The sequence below is a fragment of the Rhineura floridana genome, chromosome 11 (assembly GCF_030035675.1).
Source record: "Rhineura floridana isolate rRhiFlo1 chromosome 11, rRhiFlo1.hap2, whole genome shotgun sequence".
Taxonomy (NCBI): Eukaryota; Metazoa; Chordata; class Lepidosauria; order Squamata; family Rhineuridae; genus Rhineura; species Rhineura floridana.
In genome coordinates, this window is record NC_084490.1 from 23,216,319 (window position 1) to 23,235,418 (window position 19,100).

Genomic DNA, 19,100 nt, shown 5'->3' on the forward strand with positions numbered 1-19,100 from the left:
ATTTGCTATCATTCCAAAGGGAAGGACTTGACCCAGTCGATTCAAACACTACAAAAGGGGTTTTCAGCTAAGCGTTAGGAAGAACTTCCTGATGATATGAACTGTTTCACAATGGAACAGACTGCCTTAGAAGGTGGCAGCCTCTCCATCACTAGAGGTGTTTTTGCGTTTATTAAGCAAAGGCTAGGTGTGCACCTTACCTGTAACAGCAAATTTCCACTGACATGGGGTTGGACAAGATTACCTTCTGAGGTCTCTTCCAAATGTCTGGTGCCTCATAAATAACCCAAATTAGACACAGCAGCCACTAACACTCCTTGTCTCTCTCTCCCCCCCCCCAGCAACAGGAAACGAGAGAACTCAACTTCAAGTTTATTTATTGTTTTACTTTTTTAAAAAAAGATTTGTTTTTTTCTTGTTTAAAAAAAATACTGTTCAGATTCTTAGTAATGCACTATTGGGCCTTAATATCCCTGCCCTCCTGCTCAACCTAAGTCCCCAAGGGTGGCTGAAATGTTTCTGAGCGACTCTCCCAAATGGGGAAAACTACCTGCCCTCCCACCAGCCCACGACTAGGATATGAGGGGGCAGGGAAAAGATTTTTTTAAAAAAACAAAAACAAACCCCTAGGAGTAGAGGAGTCCAGTGCTGTTTAAAAAGGAAAAAAAGAAGGGTGAGGAAAGAGGCCCTAAAATGTTAGCCATATATTTCAAGCCATCGCTGGAAATAGGGCAAGGGAATTTTGCTGCCTATAATGATGAGTCAGTTTAGTGGCACGTTTTAACCGTACTATATACGGCACAGGAGGAACCAAGAATGAAACTGGTACTGTCATGGCCTTCTAGGATCCCAGAAGATGCATGCGGTTTTGGTAGTGAAGCAAAGTTTTCACGTGCCTCTTCAAAAGATAATTCCAGCTCCACAGTGAAGGCCAAATTATAGTCCTAAAATGAAAAGTTTTACTTGTTCTCTCTCTTCTGCCCCCGTCCCCCAATACGATATTCCTGATCTTCCATTGCTCCTGCCTATAGAAACCCCCCCACCCCCAACCAAAATACAATTCCAAATAATATTAATATTAATGTTATTAATAGACATGCACCCCTGCCCCTGCAGGGTGAAAAGAAGAGAGACTCCCCCCACCCCACCCCGGGAAGGTCCTTGCCTCCCCCTTTTAGGCCCCACTCGTTGTGCGGTGCAGGCGCCTATTAATCCATGATCAGTAAGAAGCAAGCGGCAGTTTCCTGGGGTACCCCATGGCCGGCCAAAGCAGGGGCAGTTTTGAATATTTTCAGACCAAGAGGATGGAAAAGAATGGGAACCCATCTCCCCCCCCCCAAGGTGGGAAGGGGAGAGAAAGCAGAGTCCCACAAAGACAGGTCCAATCTCAGGTCAGAAAGGGCACTGCACCTGGGGTAGAAAGAAGACAAAAAGAAGGGATTAGCAGAAGTAGCATCTTCCTCTATAAAAGAAGCAGACTTTTGCCTTATTCCTTTTTTTAAAGAAGGAAAGCTGGCCGTATTTCAATGACATTTTAAATGTTCATATTTGATCTGAAATCAAGACCTGCACTGCCACCCCTTGCATGCTCTGTTCTACATCAGAGGCCTTGATCTGTGTTCTCACCACAGGGCCATCTACCATCAGCTGTCCTGTGGTAAGGACTCCAGGAGACAGAGCGGGGTAGGCAACCTTGTTGACCCATTGGGCCAAATCTTTATGTCCCCCCAGTCGCCACAGGTCAACTTTTGAGAGTGGGTGGCCTCACCTTCCTGTCAAAGTTGGCCTGCAAGAGTGGGGAGTGACAGTGATCAAGAAGGACTGATGTCCGCACCCATAAGGGGTTCATTTCTGTTTGGTGCAGGACCTGTTTGCCAGTGTCAGTTCCCCACAGGAAACAGGTGCGGGCTGTTGAACTAAGCAGGACTGAACTGGGATCAACTGTGCTCATTGAACCTGCCCGTCAAGGTGACATCACCTGACTGACAGGTGGGCATGGTTTCAGGCATGGCAGGCCAAGACTGGCCCATGGGCTGGAACTTCCCCACCCCTAAAACAGGAGGCACCAGATGATGACTACCTAAAGCCTATTCCAGCTGGACTTTCCTTCTTCCTTCTGTCTAGAGCCCTCTGCCACCAATGGTCCTGTGGGAAAGAACTTGACTTTTTATATGTCAATATCGCTTATGGTGGTGCTTTTTAAATGTAGTTTAATGTTACTTGAAAGCCACCCTGGAAGGGTTTGTTTCCTGAGAGGCGAGGTGTAAATAACTGAAATAAATGGAGCAGGGCCTTTTCAACTATGGCACCATCTTCTCAGGAGAGCCATCAGGCCCCAACACTTTGGTCCTTCGAGTGCCTAGTTAACCCTGGCTCTATACAGCAGTGTTTGGGCCTGAATGCTTTAGTGCTTAAAACAAAAAAATCTTTACTGTGGGCTGGCTTTTGTTTTGCATCTTTGTGTTAGTTTCTGATGGATTTGTAATCTGAATCTACTGATATAATATAGATTAATGAGCTACCTCAGTTAATTAAAAGTGAGACTGCTAGATTTAACAAACACATACATACACTAAATTTGGCAGGGAAACAAATTTAAAACTTTTAAAAAGCCTTGTTGATAACTCCTCTAACCCCATACTTTTATCTGCATTTAAATTATTATATCTGTATTTAATAATTATTATAAGACTTGTAGGCCCATGTGAAGAAATCCTCTATTTGTATTTAGTTTTAATGAGTATTGCGTAATGTGTTCTGACATGTGTATTGTAAATTGCAATGTATTTGATGTGGGAAGTTTTCTGTCTGGTCCAATGAAAATTAGTTTAACTGTTGTGTTAACTGACAGTTATGAATTAGAATCCTCAGTATTCAAAAGGATAGAAGGTACGTGTATTTTGACTGGTGAGGGCAAGTTTAGAAATTTCAGTTACACAGCATAATTGGTTGGGGCTGGATTAGAGGGGCCAGAAGAAGTGTATATCAGATACTGGTCAACAGAGTGAGTTAGTTGGAGACAGTTGTTACTGCTTGGTGGAATCAGCCAGAAGAGGACAACAGCAGAGAAAGAGGATCAGGGGAGAAGGAGGAAGACCTGAGAGGCAGGTGGAGTGGCTTGGTGGCCAAAGAGTTGCTGGGGGTAGCTGAATCACTTGGCTTAGGCTGATGAGGCAAGGGAAGGACCTGTCTGCAGCATCAGCGAGAAGCAGCTTGGAAGGACTGTTTGTCGCGGCTGGTAGGAATGCCAGAGGGAAGAATTTCTAGGCAGTGCAGCAAGACAGGCCTGCGCTTCAATAGGTCAGTAAAGGGTTGGAAAAAGAGGCTTCCAGCAGAGTCCTCAGTTATAGTGTTGGTGGGGTGGAGAAGATAAAAGGGCAATTTGACTAAAGGATAGCTGCTTGCTTCCTTAGAGCCATCTTAGTTTAACATTAGTAGCTGAATATAAACAGTTGGTATTTAAAGTGACAGTAACAAGTTACACACATCTCGGTTTAATATGGACAAGTCTTTTTGTCTGCACACACAGCCCCTCCCTCCCTCCCTATATGGCAGGAGCAAACAAACCAGAAAATCTTTAGTTAACCATCGTTTCTGGTTTCATCTGAACAAGTGAACTATGGTTACCAGCTTCAAAACAAGCTGGATCATCACCTTGCAGTGGTGAGTGGGCTTGCGTGATCCAATGAACCCTGTGAGCAATGCCGTCAGGAGTCATGTATTCCCAGCAGGGTCACCCATGGCGGTAAGGTCAAGGGAGAGGAACCAGACAAAGAACGATCCAAGAAAGTCCTCAACGGCAGAACAGGTGGAGGATAACAATGTGTACATTACAACGGCTGTGAAGGCGAATGAAGACTGCAGCAGATAAAAGACAGATTCCAGTCGTCGTGGTATCCCATGCCATTGGATCAAAGCCTTTTTCTGTCAAGATTATGTGTTGATCGTCATGCGCCAATCTCCCCACATAAAACAAATTCACGCACAGACATCTTCCAATCATCTTATCTTGGAAGACAATCTTACTCAGCCACGAGTGATCGCCAATGAATGTATATTGGCTTAATATACAGGAATACCCCGCTATACGGACCTTCACTTTAAGGACACTCGTGAGTACGGACATACTTACAATAGCACCATTCCCCTGTTTACGTACGCTCACTTCGCAAGAACGGACACTTAACCTTTGGTTGTGACCTGTTCTTTCTGTGCGTGGGGGGGTGGAAAGAGACGCGATCGCGTGACCACGAATCAGCTGGGAGGCGCGATCGCGATTAGCTGGTAGGCACAGCGGCACAGCAGCAGAGGCGCCTCAGCACAGCAGCAGAGGCTTTAGCACAGGGCTTTGAGGCGCCGCGTGAAGGAGAGGTGGCACAGTGGCGGCACAAGTGAAAAAAGGTAGTGCTTCACTTTAAGTACATTTTCGGTTTAGGTACTCGCTCTGGACCCGCTGCATACGTTAATGCGGGGTATTCCTGTACTTGCATGTTCTAAAACTGGTAACCATATAGCTCCCCAGTTTTAACAAAACAGGAAACCATGGTTAATAAGAGGCCTGTTTGCTAATGCTGCAAAAGGGCCGTGTGGCTGGGCTAAAGGCTCCTGTATATCTTGGCTTAACAAGGCCAAGATATTATTGCATGAACCGGCTCACTGTTTCCTCCCACCTCCATCCAAAGTTCCAAACTATCTTATGCCATTCTTTCCATTCTCCAGTTTCTTCTACCTTGTTACTTCTTGGCCCAGGCAGAAGGGGTTGCTCATTCATCTCCGGCAGTCATTCCTCTCACAGTGCCCTTCTGGCGTATCTGCAACAAAACAACATCCTTCAACAGCTGCATACTATTTGAGCCTGACCTGCTGCTTGTACTGACACTGTTCATTTCCACATAGACTCATATATTACTTTTTTATAAAAGATAATCAATTACAATTGTACTTAAATAACACTGCATATTATCAAACTTTCATTATAGGTGTCCTTTTGAGGTTACAAAGCATTAATATTCTGGGCAGGACTTTTTAGATCCAGGACCCACCTTTCATCCCAAACGTCAAAATGGGGTCTACTTATAGTAAGAAAATAAAACACTTCCCTATACTCAGTAGTGGCAAATTCAGAAGTGCAGGGTCCCTTCATGATAAGTCACAGCCATACCCCCTCCCCCCCTTTATTGCTGCTGGGTTGAAAATGAGATCCTTGTTAAGGCTTTCTCTCACAACAACAGATATCCCTAGGAGCCAATAAGCATGGAAGGGGAAAGTGTTATCTACTGAGAAGAGGCTTCTCAGTGGCTGACTCACCTCCTTTCACTCTCATTGGCTCCAGTAAGCAGGAAAGGTCAAGGAAGCATGTTAGAAGACTTCTCAGTGGCTAACACATTCCCCTTTCATACTGATTGGTTCGTAGGATGCTGGAGACATAGGGACCCTGCTGGAATCCTGCTCCCCAAAAAGTAAGGGGTCTAAGACCCCCCAAGACCCTGGACAACTTCACCCCTTGCCTATACTACTTTTTCTCCTTTTCTTTTAAGGGGGAATAGGTGCAAAGAAGGGGCAGAACTATATATTTTTGTAATCGTTGAATGGAAGAGATTCATTATAAAAAAGTAGAAGGTATACATTTTCAAAAATACAAAATCCCTACAAGTTTTAATATATTTTACAAATAAGAGATTTTTAAATAGGGGGGATTTTGCAGTATACCTCATCATACAGCAGTGAAAGACTCATGCCTATCAAAATATCTTTCTTCACATATTATGTAAGGCTATCACCCGATTCTGCAAATCTCAGTCGATCAAATGAGTTTTAAATGGATTAAATCTGCGTAAGTTTGCATACTGACTAAAACAATGCTTTTTTGGGGGGAAAAGCAACCTGTTTTTAGATCGCATGTATATAGGTTGCAATATGTGCCTCTTAGAAGAGGCATTCCCCTCTTGTGAGAGACTGAAGTGGGAATACTCTTTCGAAGATGGTGTCTGTCACCTGCACTTTTCATATTTAAAATGTATTTAGCAATTTGAATCTGGGTTTCCCACTTCTAGTTGGTTAAAAACTACATTGATTAAATTAGAGTGGTGGCTCCAGTTGGCACCTACAACAGGTGTGTGATAGAAATTGAATAGGTGTGGCTTTTTTTTAAGGTAAGATTTATATTCCACCAAAACAGCTCTCAAGAAGCGCCTTTGGGGCAGCAAACATAAAACAGTAGTAGAAACAGATGTACCAACAGCTTAAACTGCACACAACAGAACAGTGGCAGCAACTTTAAAAAATCCTGTCTGGCAGACCTGCAAAGGAAAAAACCAGCTCATTTAAATCAACAAAGTCTCATGCCCCAAAAGCCAAATGAAAAAATAGAAGTTTTGCCTAACCCCTAGAAGTGAAAATTGAGCGGTGCCTGGCAGGCCTCTTTGGGAAGTGAGTTTCACATTTAGGAAGCCACCACAGAAAAGGCCTTGCTGCTTGGCCCCATCAGTCTTAAGTCTCCAAGAACAATGGCATTTAAAGCAGGCCTCCTTCAAATGATCTCTGAGCAAGGGTTTGTATGAGCAAAGGCATTCTTTGGGGCACAGTGATAGGGAAAGCTGCATTTCTACCTTCCAGCCGCTTCCAAACGATGTATATGGCACACCCCCGACTTGCCCCTCTACCCTAGAATACCTCATCAAGCTCCCTCTGTGTCTCTTCCTCCATCCGTCGGATGTCAGCCATGCTTAAATCCACCCACTTATCCAACCAGCAAAATAGCTGCCTGTGGAAGTTGGTAAAGAGGCGTCTTTCTTGCTGTAAAGAAAAAACGACAGGCTTCAAGAAAACAGAACACCGGGAAACAAGAGGACCAGAAGCAAGAAATACAACTCTGCATTCTTTCTTGGAGGGGATAAGTCCCTGTGTCTCACTCCACAAAGCCCTCAGAATAAGATAAGCCTGGGTTTTAACCACTCCCTTCCCCCCCCACCACAAAAAATTGGAGAAAGCTTCAAATCCCGTTTGCCTAATATTGCTCTCCCAACTGTTACTATCCAAGCCAGATACTTCTCAGATTAAAGCCAGCAAGCTCAGCCTGACCTTACCTTCTGGATAAATTTTTCCACTCGACCCTGAAGGCCCCACCAGCGGAACTTCACAGTCACAAGTTTGTAGGCACACATGTGGGGGCAATCTTCATTATTGGCTAGTTCTCTCTAACAGAAGAGAAGTGGGGACAGGGGGGGAAAAAGAAACCCCAAGGATTAGGCCTACAGTTGCTGCTGAAGTTTCTCCTGGGTAAAACATCTGAGGGGGGGGATTTTGAGGGAAGCAAAAGAGATTTGGTAAGACCCAGCAAAACACATTCCCACAGGGGGTTTTGAGCACCCAGGGAACACTGCAACTCTTGCTTCCTCTCTTCCCCGGATAACCCAGAAGCTCCAGCTCACATCACATGCTTTTAACCTACTTCTGGTGCTTTTTAATATGCAGTGTGCTTTGAAAGAACTTTTGCCCCCACGACGACTCTTAGAAGGAAATCACTGAGGCAACGTGAGGTGACTCCTTCATGGCAGGGGAGGGGCATCAACTCATGCCTGGGTCTCCCTAGTCTGACTTTCTACCCCAGCCTTCACCAACCTGGACTACACCACCAAGTTGGCAAAGGCTGCTCCAATTGCTGCACTATATTGGATAACAACAGCTCTTTTGAACTGCACAGGCTGCCCCCAGAAGCTTCAGGTAGTTACTACTGGAGATCGAGTCATGTGCTACATTCAGTGGCCCACCAGTCCTCTCACTGTGACAAGTGGTCTGGTGCCCTCTGGCCCACAGGATAAACTCTAGCCTTCTTCCCAATCTCAGAGCTGGGGAAGAGGTGGGAATCCTTCCTCTCTCTCAATTTCCGAACTTGGGAGGAGGACAGAGGCTGGTTTTGTTGCTGCGTTGCCCAGGTGCTCCAAGTGCCCTGGGAACAAAGTAACAGAACAACCTTCCACCTTCCAGCCAGAAATCAGAGTAGAATGCTGGGTTTCTTTGTCGGTGCTCCTGCAGAGGCACTGCACAATTGCTTGCCCCTTCGCCCCCTTCCCAGCCCAAAGCCCGGAGTTGGAGGAACAGGGAGGGGAATTGCCCCCGACTCAAAGGTTATGGAGAAGACTCCATCTCTTGGGTGACAGGCCACCACAAGCACAAATGTTTGCTTTGCTAAGAAGGCCAGTCACAATTTGCAAAGGCCTGGTTATACTACCACCAACGAAGCTTTTCTTCAGAACGCTGAAGCAACTCTAGGGGCCTAAAAGACACAGACAGGAGGAAGCAGAACATACCTAAGGGTTGGTTCTTCAGTTTGCTATTATCAATTTCACCATTATTACATTCTTAATTGCTTCCTGTGAGGCATCCTAAAGCAATTTACAATACAACTGATTGGACGTACCTTCCAATCAGGGCCAAGGGGCCCTCTGCCTGTCTTTAGTGATTTGAAAAGAGCTGGATCTTCATCTGGCTTGTAATCCTGAAAGGCAGAGAGCAGAGATGACAATGACTGCAGTGTGAGGCAGAGGGGGCCCCAGCAAGTAAGAAGAAACTGGGAGGTGGAGGTGGATACAGATCATGAGGATCTTTCTTCAGCAGGTAGGAAAGGAGTCAGGTAAACTCTAAATCCTCTTGATGCAAAAATCAGGACCTGACTCCCAGGAACATGCTGCCAAGTTTCCTAATGTAACTTGAACAGAAATCAAACTTCTCCAACTACAGGGTTGGGGGGGGGGGAGGAAGATGGCACTTAAAATCCAAGAACTAACCCTGAACGCAAAATAGCAGTGCAAAAAGTTGAGCAACAGTATGGTTTGAGTTAGTATAAGCTGAACCCACCACTGCCATTACCTTTGCTCCAAGGCTACAAAGAGGGGGATGGGCTGCAGTCACTTGGTAGTGAGGGGAAAACACTCTGCATATGCTCAGAGGCATCTCTTAAAATATTTCAGAACTCAGTCTTAGTAATGAAACAGATTTCTCAGATGCACCTTGACACAAGTGAAGCCCGTTCTCTATGTGGTTTGGGCAAGAGTTTTCATTTGTGGGATTCACAGATTGGAATAAACACTGTGAGATATTTTTTTCTATTCAAACCACCATTGAGAATGGGGGGAGGAAGAATCCCCCCCCAAAAAAAACCAAAGAATAGGCGGACAGGAAAAATGGGATATCCTCCAGAGACTTTACATAAGAACGAATTCAGGGGTTTAAGAAAATGCTGTGGTGCAGCCCTCTGGCCTTTCTGTACCACTTCAGATTTCGCATGGGTGGTGGCTTGTTCCAAGGTACAACAATATGGAACAGCCATTACATGTGACGGTAAACCATGATCACTTCAGAATTCCCCTGCCTTCTGTTTTAGGTTAACCCTTTGCCAAACACTCTCCCAAATGCCAAGAACCAAGGTTGCATCTTACGTCATCTGACACTTGCGTCCGATCACCAATGTCTATACGGACAACCTCAACATCTTTCCAGGTTTCGGCATCGAGACTGTGGACCTGCGGAGGAAAGAGGGGAAGAGAGTTTACGTCCTCACCTGAAACAAAAATGAGGTCACCAGAAGAGCATGCATTTTAGTGGGCTGCATTTTTATATGCCTTTTTATTATGATACATGCTTTGTACTAGCCTAGAGACAACCAGTATTCAGCGATCAACAAGTTTAATTAATAACTACAACATTCTCTGCGACACAAGACATACAAGATTTACGCGAAAATATTTTGGCCAAACTCTTAGCAATCCTTGAACTCATCTTTCAGCCTGTGTATTTTACTCCACAGATGCGGAACCTCAGGCCCAGGGGCCAAATGTGGCTCTTCAGGCATCTATCTATCCAGCTCTAGGAATTCTGCACAGGCCAGGTCCCCTCTTCAGGCCACGTCTTTCACTGGCCCTTGTCTGCACTGTCCTCCTGTGAGTTTACCTGGCTGGAATGTATCAACTCTGATAATACCCCTCGTTTGCCTGTATGGAGAATGGCATGTGTGTAGTCACACCCACTTTTGCCACATCCACAATTGGAAGGTTGCCCAAGACTGTGTGACCCTCAGGCTAAAAATGGTTCCCCACTGTGCTTTAGACACACCAACAAGAGGTCACCTGCTCTCACGTGAACCTGCCTTTCTGCTGGGGATGGGGGGCTCTTCCGTAGGTCTTCAGAGGTCGGGTAGGTTCAACTGGGGAAAAGGTCTTCTCTGTGGTGTCACCCCAACTTTGAGATGTTCGCTCCAGGGCTGGTCTCCTGGCCTCCAGTGGAGCATTTTTTTTAATGTTGAGGCCTGCCTTCCCTCACAGATAATCTCAGCGGTCACATACAAAGAATGCATGAGGCCCAAGTAATTCCAAGCCAAAGGTGGGCAAGGCCACTGCTTTTTTCTTTCTGCCATCCCCTTGTCTCCCCTTCTCTCTTTTGTCTGAATTCTAGACAGCAGGCTAAAGCCTTTTCATTTGCCCAGGCTTTTAATTATTAGTATTGTTGATGCTAATGTACGGATGCATTATTCTTATTGCCATTTTGTCTGTTGGTTTGAAGGACTGCATTTTTAGTGTTAGGTGTTTTTACTATTCTTCTGAGTGCGTTCTTGTAAGGCACCTTGAAAATGCTTAGTTATAAAGTTGGGATATAATTGTTGTTAAAGAAATGAAAATATTGCTAATGCTGCTCTTACGAAATAAGGTTAGGATATCTCAAAATGCCGAAACAGACAAAGATACAAAACGGGGCAATTTGTATCTTGCTCGTACAATAACTTCAACTCCGCATGGCTTTAAAGTCATGCTGTCAGCTTTCCAACTCTTTGTAACATATCTAACCCAAAGACCACCACAATAAATATCACAGGAAATTTAGTAACTAGCATTCCTCAATATTTCAATATTCCCTAATATTTCAGGCATTTGAAAGAGAAAATTCCAAGAACCTGGGGACATTTTTGCTTTGCAGAGGTAAAGAATTATGTTGAGAATAATACTTAAAACAAAAGAAATAATGCAAGTATTCAACAAGCTTCATGTTATGGGTCATTATGATTTCTGTAACCCCAAAGTGTGTCCAATATTGAAATATAAAATGTGGTTCTCTTCTATACAATATCCTCCAAAGTGCTTTGAAGATCTTTGCAACGATATAGGCTTTATTCCTCATTGTATATGCAATATAACCTTACCTATACATTATACTCAATATCACCTCTGTGTAGAAAAAAATTATGCAAATTAATGAAATTCCATTTTATTTTTTAATAATACAACTGCATCTGTGTATTGCTCTTAATAAGAGGTAAAATTCAGCAGGACTTCGACACCCAGGTTTTGTGGACAAAAAGTAATGTGACTGAACACACATATTCATTCCCCTCACTTACATTGTCTTGGTCACCTAAATCTGGTTTGTGCCATGTTTCAATTTTGATGAAGAAATCGTCCTTCATGTATTCATTCTGTTCATCAAAAAAGGAGGGGGGAAAGTTACCCAGAATGCCTTGTGGTAACAACAGTACACACAAATCCTAAGGCCACACATGACTTGTACAGACACATTACCCAGTATGCTCTGGGGAAATTCCCACGGGTGACTCATGAGAAGTGAACTTCATGGGGTGGGATACGCTGTAGCTTAATGGAGACAGGCAAGGGCACAAATGTGCCCAGGAGGTAAAAAAATCTTAGGGTGAATAAGGATAACCGAGAAGCATTGTCTGCCCACCCACAGGTGCCCCTTCCCAAGTCACTCACCGTAATAACTGCAGCAGATGGGACCAAAAGAAGAGAAAGACAGGATTAGTACAGGATAGTGAAACTGAAAACCTTTCCTAATCAGCTTGAAAGAAAGCTGCTCTAGCCATAGCTTCCAGTTGCCATGTGTTTAGCCCAAATCACACAGTACAATTTTGACCCAATATATCCAAAAGGTTAGCCCAGGTGTGAACTACAAATCCCATCAGCCCCAGCAAGCATGGCCAATGGCCAGGGATTATGGGAGCTGTAATTCAGCAACATCTGGAGGTCAAAGGTTCCCCGCATCTGGGTTAGATTGTATTTATGATGAAACCATTTGTAAAAAATAGATAAGCAGACCTCATTCCCCTCTCTGAGAGGTTTCATTCCCTTCTACCCTTTAAATGAGGGGTGAGGAACTTCAGGCCTAGAAGCCAAATTTGGCCCTCCAGGTCTTTCTACTTGATCCACACCAGACCTGCTCCGTGCCTTCCTTGAGTGCTTTTACCTGGCTGGAATGTGTCCCTGAGCTGTCATAATGGCTTTTACTTGCCAGGGCACAGGGGCACTGCATGTGTAGAAACCTTCAACAGTGGTGAATATGTAGCCTACTGTACACAAACAAGCGGCACATCTGTTGCTCTGCCCCCTTTGCCTTCAGCCCCACCCACCACTGACATACAATCTCTGCAAGGTTGCCCCTAACAGAATGCAGACCTCATTAAATCACATCCAACACATACTTAAAAATGTCCCCCGAACAATCCTGGGAGCTGTGGATTCCCCCTCACACAGCCAGCACCCTTAACAAACTACAGTTCCCATGATTCTTTGGGGGAAGTCATGTGCTTTAAATGCACGCTGAATGTGCTTTAAATGCATGGTGTGGATCTGCCCTGAAAAAGCTTCCCCTATACTAAAACAAGGGGTTTTTCAAACTATGTTCCATGAAAGCCCAAGATTCCCTCAGTGAGAAGAACAGGAACGGCAGATAAGCTTTCCAGACAGATTGCTTGCAAGCCGCTACCAAGCTCCCCTTGCCATGTGTAACTGTGTAGGAGAGTGCGAGGTGAGTTTCTAGGTTACATTAATGGAATGGAATCTCTGGGAAAGAATCCCTGGATTTTTGCCACTGGGATTCTGTGGCAGAAATTCAGAGGTGCCCCTGGCGATGTGCAAAAGGCTCCTTTAAGGTAAAGAGTTTTGGGGGGAAAACAACACTCCAGAAAACTACTACTCCTGCTTAGGGAATCCTCCTCCCTGCCCCCCACTGGTCCCTCTCCCGGGCTCACCCGTTCGACAATAGGGATAGGCGTTCCAGGCTCTCTCATGAACAACTAGGGACCCCTCAGGGGCAAACATCTTAATGAATCCAGGAACTTTGCTGCAAGAGAGAGAAGCAGGCATCAGAGCAGGCCCATGCCTTTGGACGCCCATGCCCAGGGCAGCCCTTACCTCTGGAGATGATAGATCTTGTGGGTGAACTGCCCCCGCTCCCCCTCACGCTCGTAGGGTTCATTTTTGAGCACCTCGATGCCTTCACCACCACCAGTGTTGTTCTTGCTGGCTTCAGCCACAGAGAATAACTGCCCCACCTGATACTGAAGAGGGAAAAAGCAGAGCTTGAAAAGTTCATTTTTAAAAAGAACCAGTTCTAGTGTGAGTTGTCCAAAAAGGAACTCATTTCAGTTCGTGTTTATCCCACTACAAAATGAACTAGTTCAGTTCATTGTTCAATTCAAGTTTATCCAAACGATTCTCGGCCATTTCTTTTCAGCATTCAGAATGTTCGAAGCTGCTTTGCTGATGTATAAAACAGCATATGTAAGAGACTGACTGTGAAGATGAACTAGAAGTCATTCAGAGTTCTAGCCCAAAATGAACTTAGTTCACGTTCACTTGACAATTATGGGAACAACTTGCAGGTGTAGTTCAGAGACTAAACTAATTCAGGGAACCTCGTTAAGCCAAACTAGTTCATTCCAAACACTGGGAAAGAAGGATGGGGAATAGGACACAAGCCTTGGGGAAGGGGCAAGCCACAAAGGGTTTCTTCCATTCCTGTGTGGCAGGTCACTCTGCCTCAGTAAAGTTTTCTGTAGACCTTGGCCTAAATTCAAAAGCTCTTTGCAAGCAATGACCTGGCGAGAACTGTATGCCCCCTCTCCACCCCAGCAGCCTGCTGGGTGGGGAGGGTGTCAGAAAGAGAGACAGAAAAGGGGAACTCCCACCCACTTTTGGTTCTGGCCCTGGCCCACAGTAGGCATGCTCTCCCCCACTGACAGATTTCCCTCCATATAGAAGAGGTTGCCCATCTCTGATGTATGGTGAACAAAGGGGATTAGAACCCCCCTTAACTTTCTGCTGCATTTGTGGCAACTCACTGTTATCCACAATCGACAATTAGCCAAGGGTGTCACAGCAAGGCTGCAGACTTCCTGTCCGCAGGAACTTACCTCCTCCACAGAGCAAGGCAACACTACCCGGCTGGTTTTGTGGGACAGGGGAAAGAAGTAGCAGGGTGGAGAAAAAGAGAGGGGGAAAACAAGAGTTAGAGTGGTTCCCCCAGTGTTGAAGCCCACCAATCCCACTCCGGCATGTACAAGATTAAAAGCACATGTACAAATTAGGCTGCATTCACACTGTACATTTATTCCACTATTATTCCACTTTAGACAGTCATGACTTCCCCCAGAGAATGCTGGGAAATGTAGATTGTGAAGGGTGCTGAGAGTTGTTAGGAGACTCCTAATCCCCTCACAAAGCTACAATTCCCAGAGTCCCTTGGGAAGATGGATTGATTGGTAAACCACTCAAGGAATTGTAGCTCTCTGAGGAAAATAGGAGCTTCCTAACAACTCTCAGCCCTCTTCACAACCACACTTCCCAGGATCCTTTGAGGAAGCCATGAATATTTAAAGTGGAATAATAGTAGAATAAATGTCTGGTGTGAATGTGGCCATAGTCATCCTGGAATGCATTTAATGAATAGCTCAACCAATGCCACTTATGAAACACAACTGTCCTATCTGAAGTACTACAATTCATTACATTTCTAGATGCATTTTACTATAAATGGTCTCAAAGCAACTTACAATATAACAATAAAATAAAAGCATACAAAAATTTAAAACACAAACACGCCACAATTTAAAACAACATTGGCTTAATAAGCAAGCTCATGAAATGCTTGGGAGTAGTAGAAAGTCTTTACCTATCCCCAAAGAGATATGAACATTGGCACCAAGTGGGCCTTCCTAGGATGAGCATTCCATAGACGGGGTATGGGTAGGGATAGAAGCAAAAAGGCCCTCTCCCTTTTTGCCTCCCTCAGAACCTCTCTGGAGAGAGAACCTGCAAGCGCTTCTGATGATGACCTGAGAATCTAGTTATGCTCAGACTGGGGGTGTTCCATCTGGTATTGGGATCCTGAGCTGTGTAAGGCTTTACAGGTTATGAAACAATCCCACACATGTCTACTTAGAAGTAAGTCCCACTGAATTAAATAAGACTTTCTCCCTGGAACTGTGTAAATGGCCTTTCTAGCAATATTATCTGTGCCAGATAATAATATTTGCTGTCTTCCCTGTCGCTGTGCCTTTTCTAATTCTCTCCCACCACATACCCCAGCCTGCTTCACAAAGATAAAATCTGTTGCTGCGATATACCCTGGAAATAGTGCCCAAACATGGTTTGTGTAACACTCTGGCACCACACTCACGGTGACTCAGAAATAAGTTCCACGGAATTCAACAGGCCTTATCCTAAAGAAAGCATGCAGGGGATTGCAAAGCTTGGGCACAAAGAGTATGGCACAGTCAGGATCTGATCGTGCCACTTCTAATTCTCTCCCCTGCCCTACTGATTATTTCCCGGGTTTTTTTTGGCCCCAGAACTAGTACATCAAAAGAGAGAATAACGGTAACATGCAAGCCACGCCTGTGTGCAATCTGTCAGGAAAACGGGTAGGGTCAGAGGCCCCAGCTGGATACCAGAGCTGGGTGTGCGAAAAAGCTTCTGTAGAGAACAGAAGGAAGCGCTGCCTCCAATGCTCCAGAAGCAGAGGGCTCCTTCACCACCACAGCAAACAGCCACATCCAAAACAACAGAGGGGATTATATATTACCCAGCCTACACTGTTAAGCGCTCTAAAAAACACCAAGGAAACAGGGAAGGGAGAAGAGGAGAAAGGGGCAGCCATATGTATACGGATCCTCTCTCTCTATCGCCCACCCCTTTTTAGGAGAGCCCCCTCCCCACCTTCTAGTTAACCCTTCCCATGCCCTCCATCACCCACGCTGGCACACCCTACCCCTCCCAGTACTCACAACTCTTTGATCAGCACCATCCTCCCGTCCCTCCAGCGCCCCGCACGCCAAAAGCACCAACCCTTCTTTTCCTCTTTCCCCCCACCACGGCCATTGACGCCACTTCCGCCCTCACTCTAGCGTCCTCTCGCCCGGGCCTGCCCCCGACGACGCCACTTCCGCCCTCTCCTGGGCTTTGCCCACAGAAGCTGCCATAGGAATGGCCTGCTACATTGGGGAGGAGCAGACCGAGGGCGAGATGTTCAGAGCCAGCGTTTGCTTATCTTGATTGACAGCACCGGAATTATAGAACACAAAGGGTAGGATTGGACATGAAAGTCCACTAGGGGCTTTGCCCACAGAAGCTGCCATAGGAATGGCCTGCTACATTGGGGAGGAGCAGACCGAGGGCGAGATGTTCAGAGCCAGCATTTGCTTATCTTGATTGACAGCACCGGAATTATAGAACACAAAGGGTAGGATTGGACATGAAAGTCCACTAGGGGCCGCTCTCGAATCGGTTTTCGGCGTTAAGGATCTGCTCTGTTAGAGAGTGCTTCTGAGGCACGTGCAGAGTGTCTTTCACTCGCCTTTGAAAAAGGGAAAGATCAGACACCTCCTGATTTTCATGCCTTGGAATTAAGAGAAGTACATGGCTCCCAGGCAACACTAAGACCTGTCACTTTTGTTTCGAAATAATTCACTACATTTTACTACATAACCCAAATAGAGGGAAACATACTCCTCATTCTAGTGTATCCTCAGAATTCTTTTGATTTTTAAGAGCTCTAGGGAAATGTACTGCCTGATCCGCCACATCCTTATTTAGAAGTAAATCCCACAGAGTTCAATAAGGTTTATTCCCAACTAATCGTGCACAGAATTGCAACTTTCTTGGACTTTAGAGTAGGGGATCGGTGAGTCTTGAGTGTTTTGGAAATGAGGTTGCCAATTTTTCTCTTCTGGCGAGTCTCTTGTCTTGTTGACACAGGAATTTTGAGAAGGAAGATATTTCTCAGCTTGAAGATGCAGGTGGAGCTGTTGGCTTTCTGCCTGCAATGAACAGGATCCTTGTCAGAAAAACATGAGTGGAAACGTATGAGGACTCCTCAAGGTCTGATTGAGCAATTTGTTCTGTTTCTTAATCTATTTCCAAGACCAGGATCAGCATGGAGATGAAACAAGCCCAATAAAAGTTGTGTAATCTCATGATGATTATTTATTAGGGGATTAGGAGATTATCAATACCAAGCAACTGGTAGTTCAAGCAATGTATTGGTCAAAATGAATTACAGTCTGTTGCTTGCTTCTCTTACTGACCACAATGTCAATTTAAATATTTTTAAATTGTAGGACAGGGAAAGTTGGAAGTTTATGATGGATCTTGTGTACAATATCTCTTGGGAGTTACCAGATTCAAAATTATAATGATTATTAATGCTTGTGGTCATTTATTATTTTAACGGAGAACTAAAAATAATCACACAACCACATAGAATCATAGCATAGTAGAGTTGAAAGGGGCCTCTAAGGCCATCAAGTCCAACCCCCTGCTCAATGCAGGAATCCAAATCAAAGCATTCCCAACAGATGGCTGTCCAGCTGCCTCTTGAAGGCCTCCAGTGTCGGACAGCCCACTGGCATTGTCATATGGCTCTAACAGTTAAGAAGTTTTTCCTGATGTCCAGTTGAAATCTGGCTTCCTGCAACTTGAGCCCATTATTCCGTGTCCTGAACTCTGGGATGATCAAGAAGAGATCCTGGCCCTCCTCTATGTGACAACCTTTCATGTACTTGAAGAGTGCTATCATATCTCCCCTCAGTCTTCTCTTCTCCAGGCTAAACATGCCCAGTTCTTTCAGTCTCTCCTCATAGGGCTTTGTTTCCAGTCCCCTGACCATCCTCATTGCCCTCCTCTGAACCTGGTCTAGTTTGTCTGCATCCTTCTTGAAGTGTGGAGACCAGAACTGGATGCAGTACTCAAGATGAGGCCTAACCAGTGCTGAATAGAGGGGAACTAATACTTCACATGATTTGAAAACTATACTTCTGTTAATGCAGCCTAAAATAGCATTTGCCTTTTTTGCAGCCACATCGTATTTTTAGGTCATGTTCAGCTTGTGATCAGTGACAATTCCACGATCTTACTCACATGACGTATTGCTGAGCCAAGTAAGCCACATAAAATATTACATTTTTGCTTATATAAAACACTTCATACAGGGACAGCGTAATCTTCTTCATCATCCCCACAGCAGGATAGGACACCTCCTAAACTAGATGTGAGGAATCTTTGGCCCTCCAGATGTTGCTGAACTACAAGTCCCATTGGCTATGCTTGCTGGGGCTGATGGAGTTGTAGTTCAGCAACACTTGGAAGGCCAAAGGTCCCCCACGTTTGCCCCTAAGCCATGATGCCTCTATATTAACCCACCTAATCTTCAGACATTTGTTCTCCTTGTGCCAAGCACATTTCACCCTTCAGTTTGCAGCCAAGAACTGCATTCTTGGCGAGAGCCTGTGTTAGTTCTACACATCCTGTTACGGCATGGTAGTCTGCTTATGTTGTAGCCCTGCTTCAAACCTCAACTCTGTTAGGTTTCGTTACACCCTTGTGCTTTGATGTCGCTGATTCATAGGGTCGCCATAAGTCACAGTCGACTCGGAGGCACATAACAGCACAACAACATCTGTGCTGGAATTATTTTTCTAGGTGTTTTTGAAGAGGTTTTGCTTCTCAGATGTTTTTGGTGCTTCAGTGTTTGTTTGCTGCCTGGGCTCCTCTTGGGAGGAAGGGTGGGATATTTATTTATTTAGTCCATTTATATACCACTTATATTTAAATAAAACTCTAAGCGGTGTACAATAAATCCAAACATCTTAAAACAACAACTACAAAAAAAAACAAAAACAGTTAACTGAACAAAACATCCTCTTTACTATCAACATAATATAAACATTGCATATAAAACTAAGTACAAGAAATACAAGAAAAAAATTAATATACATAATAGACTAAATAGAATAATCCCTACGTTTCAAGGAAAAACCA

General features: G+C 44.8%; 1 protein-coding gene across 1 annotated transcript; it reads right to left on the bottom strand.

Annotated features, from left to right (window-relative positions):
* Nucleotides 1-360: 360 nt before the first annotated feature.
* Nucleotides 361-16,182, bottom strand: LOC133366581 (phosphatidylinositol transfer protein beta isoform-like). The gene is made up of 12 exons (XM_061589831.1): nucleotides 16,070-16,182; nucleotides 14,198-14,228; nucleotides 13,197-13,342; nucleotides 13,034-13,125; nucleotides 11,760-11,767; nucleotides 11,390-11,464; nucleotides 9,438-9,521; nucleotides 8,420-8,497; nucleotides 7,086-7,196; nucleotides 6,673-6,795; nucleotides 4,730-4,811; nucleotides 361-1,410 (listed from the first exon to the last, which is right to left on the bottom strand). The coding sequence occupies exons 1-11, from the start codon at nucleotides 16,087-16,089 to the stop codon at nucleotides 4,764-4,766; spliced, it is 816 nt and encodes a 271-aa protein (XP_061445815.1). The 5' UTR covers nucleotides 16,090-16,182; the 3' UTR covers nucleotides 361-1,410; nucleotides 4,730-4,763.
* Between the last annotated feature and the right edge of the window lie 2,918 nt (nucleotides 16,183-19,100).

Bases quoted from the DNA above. Each gene is read 5' to 3' on its own strand.
- LOC133366581 (XM_061589831.1), bottom strand. From the start codon at position 16,089: ATGGTGCTGATCAAAGAGTT. The intron at 13,343-14,197 runs GTAAGTTCCTGC...TTCCCTCTTCAG, and splicing joins TGCCTTGCTCTGTGGAGGAG to TATCAGGTGGGGCAGTTATT. The intron at 6,796-7,085 runs GTAAGGTCAGGC...TTTTCTTTACAG, and splicing joins TGGAAAAATTTATCCAGAAG to CAAGAAAGACGCCTCTTTAC.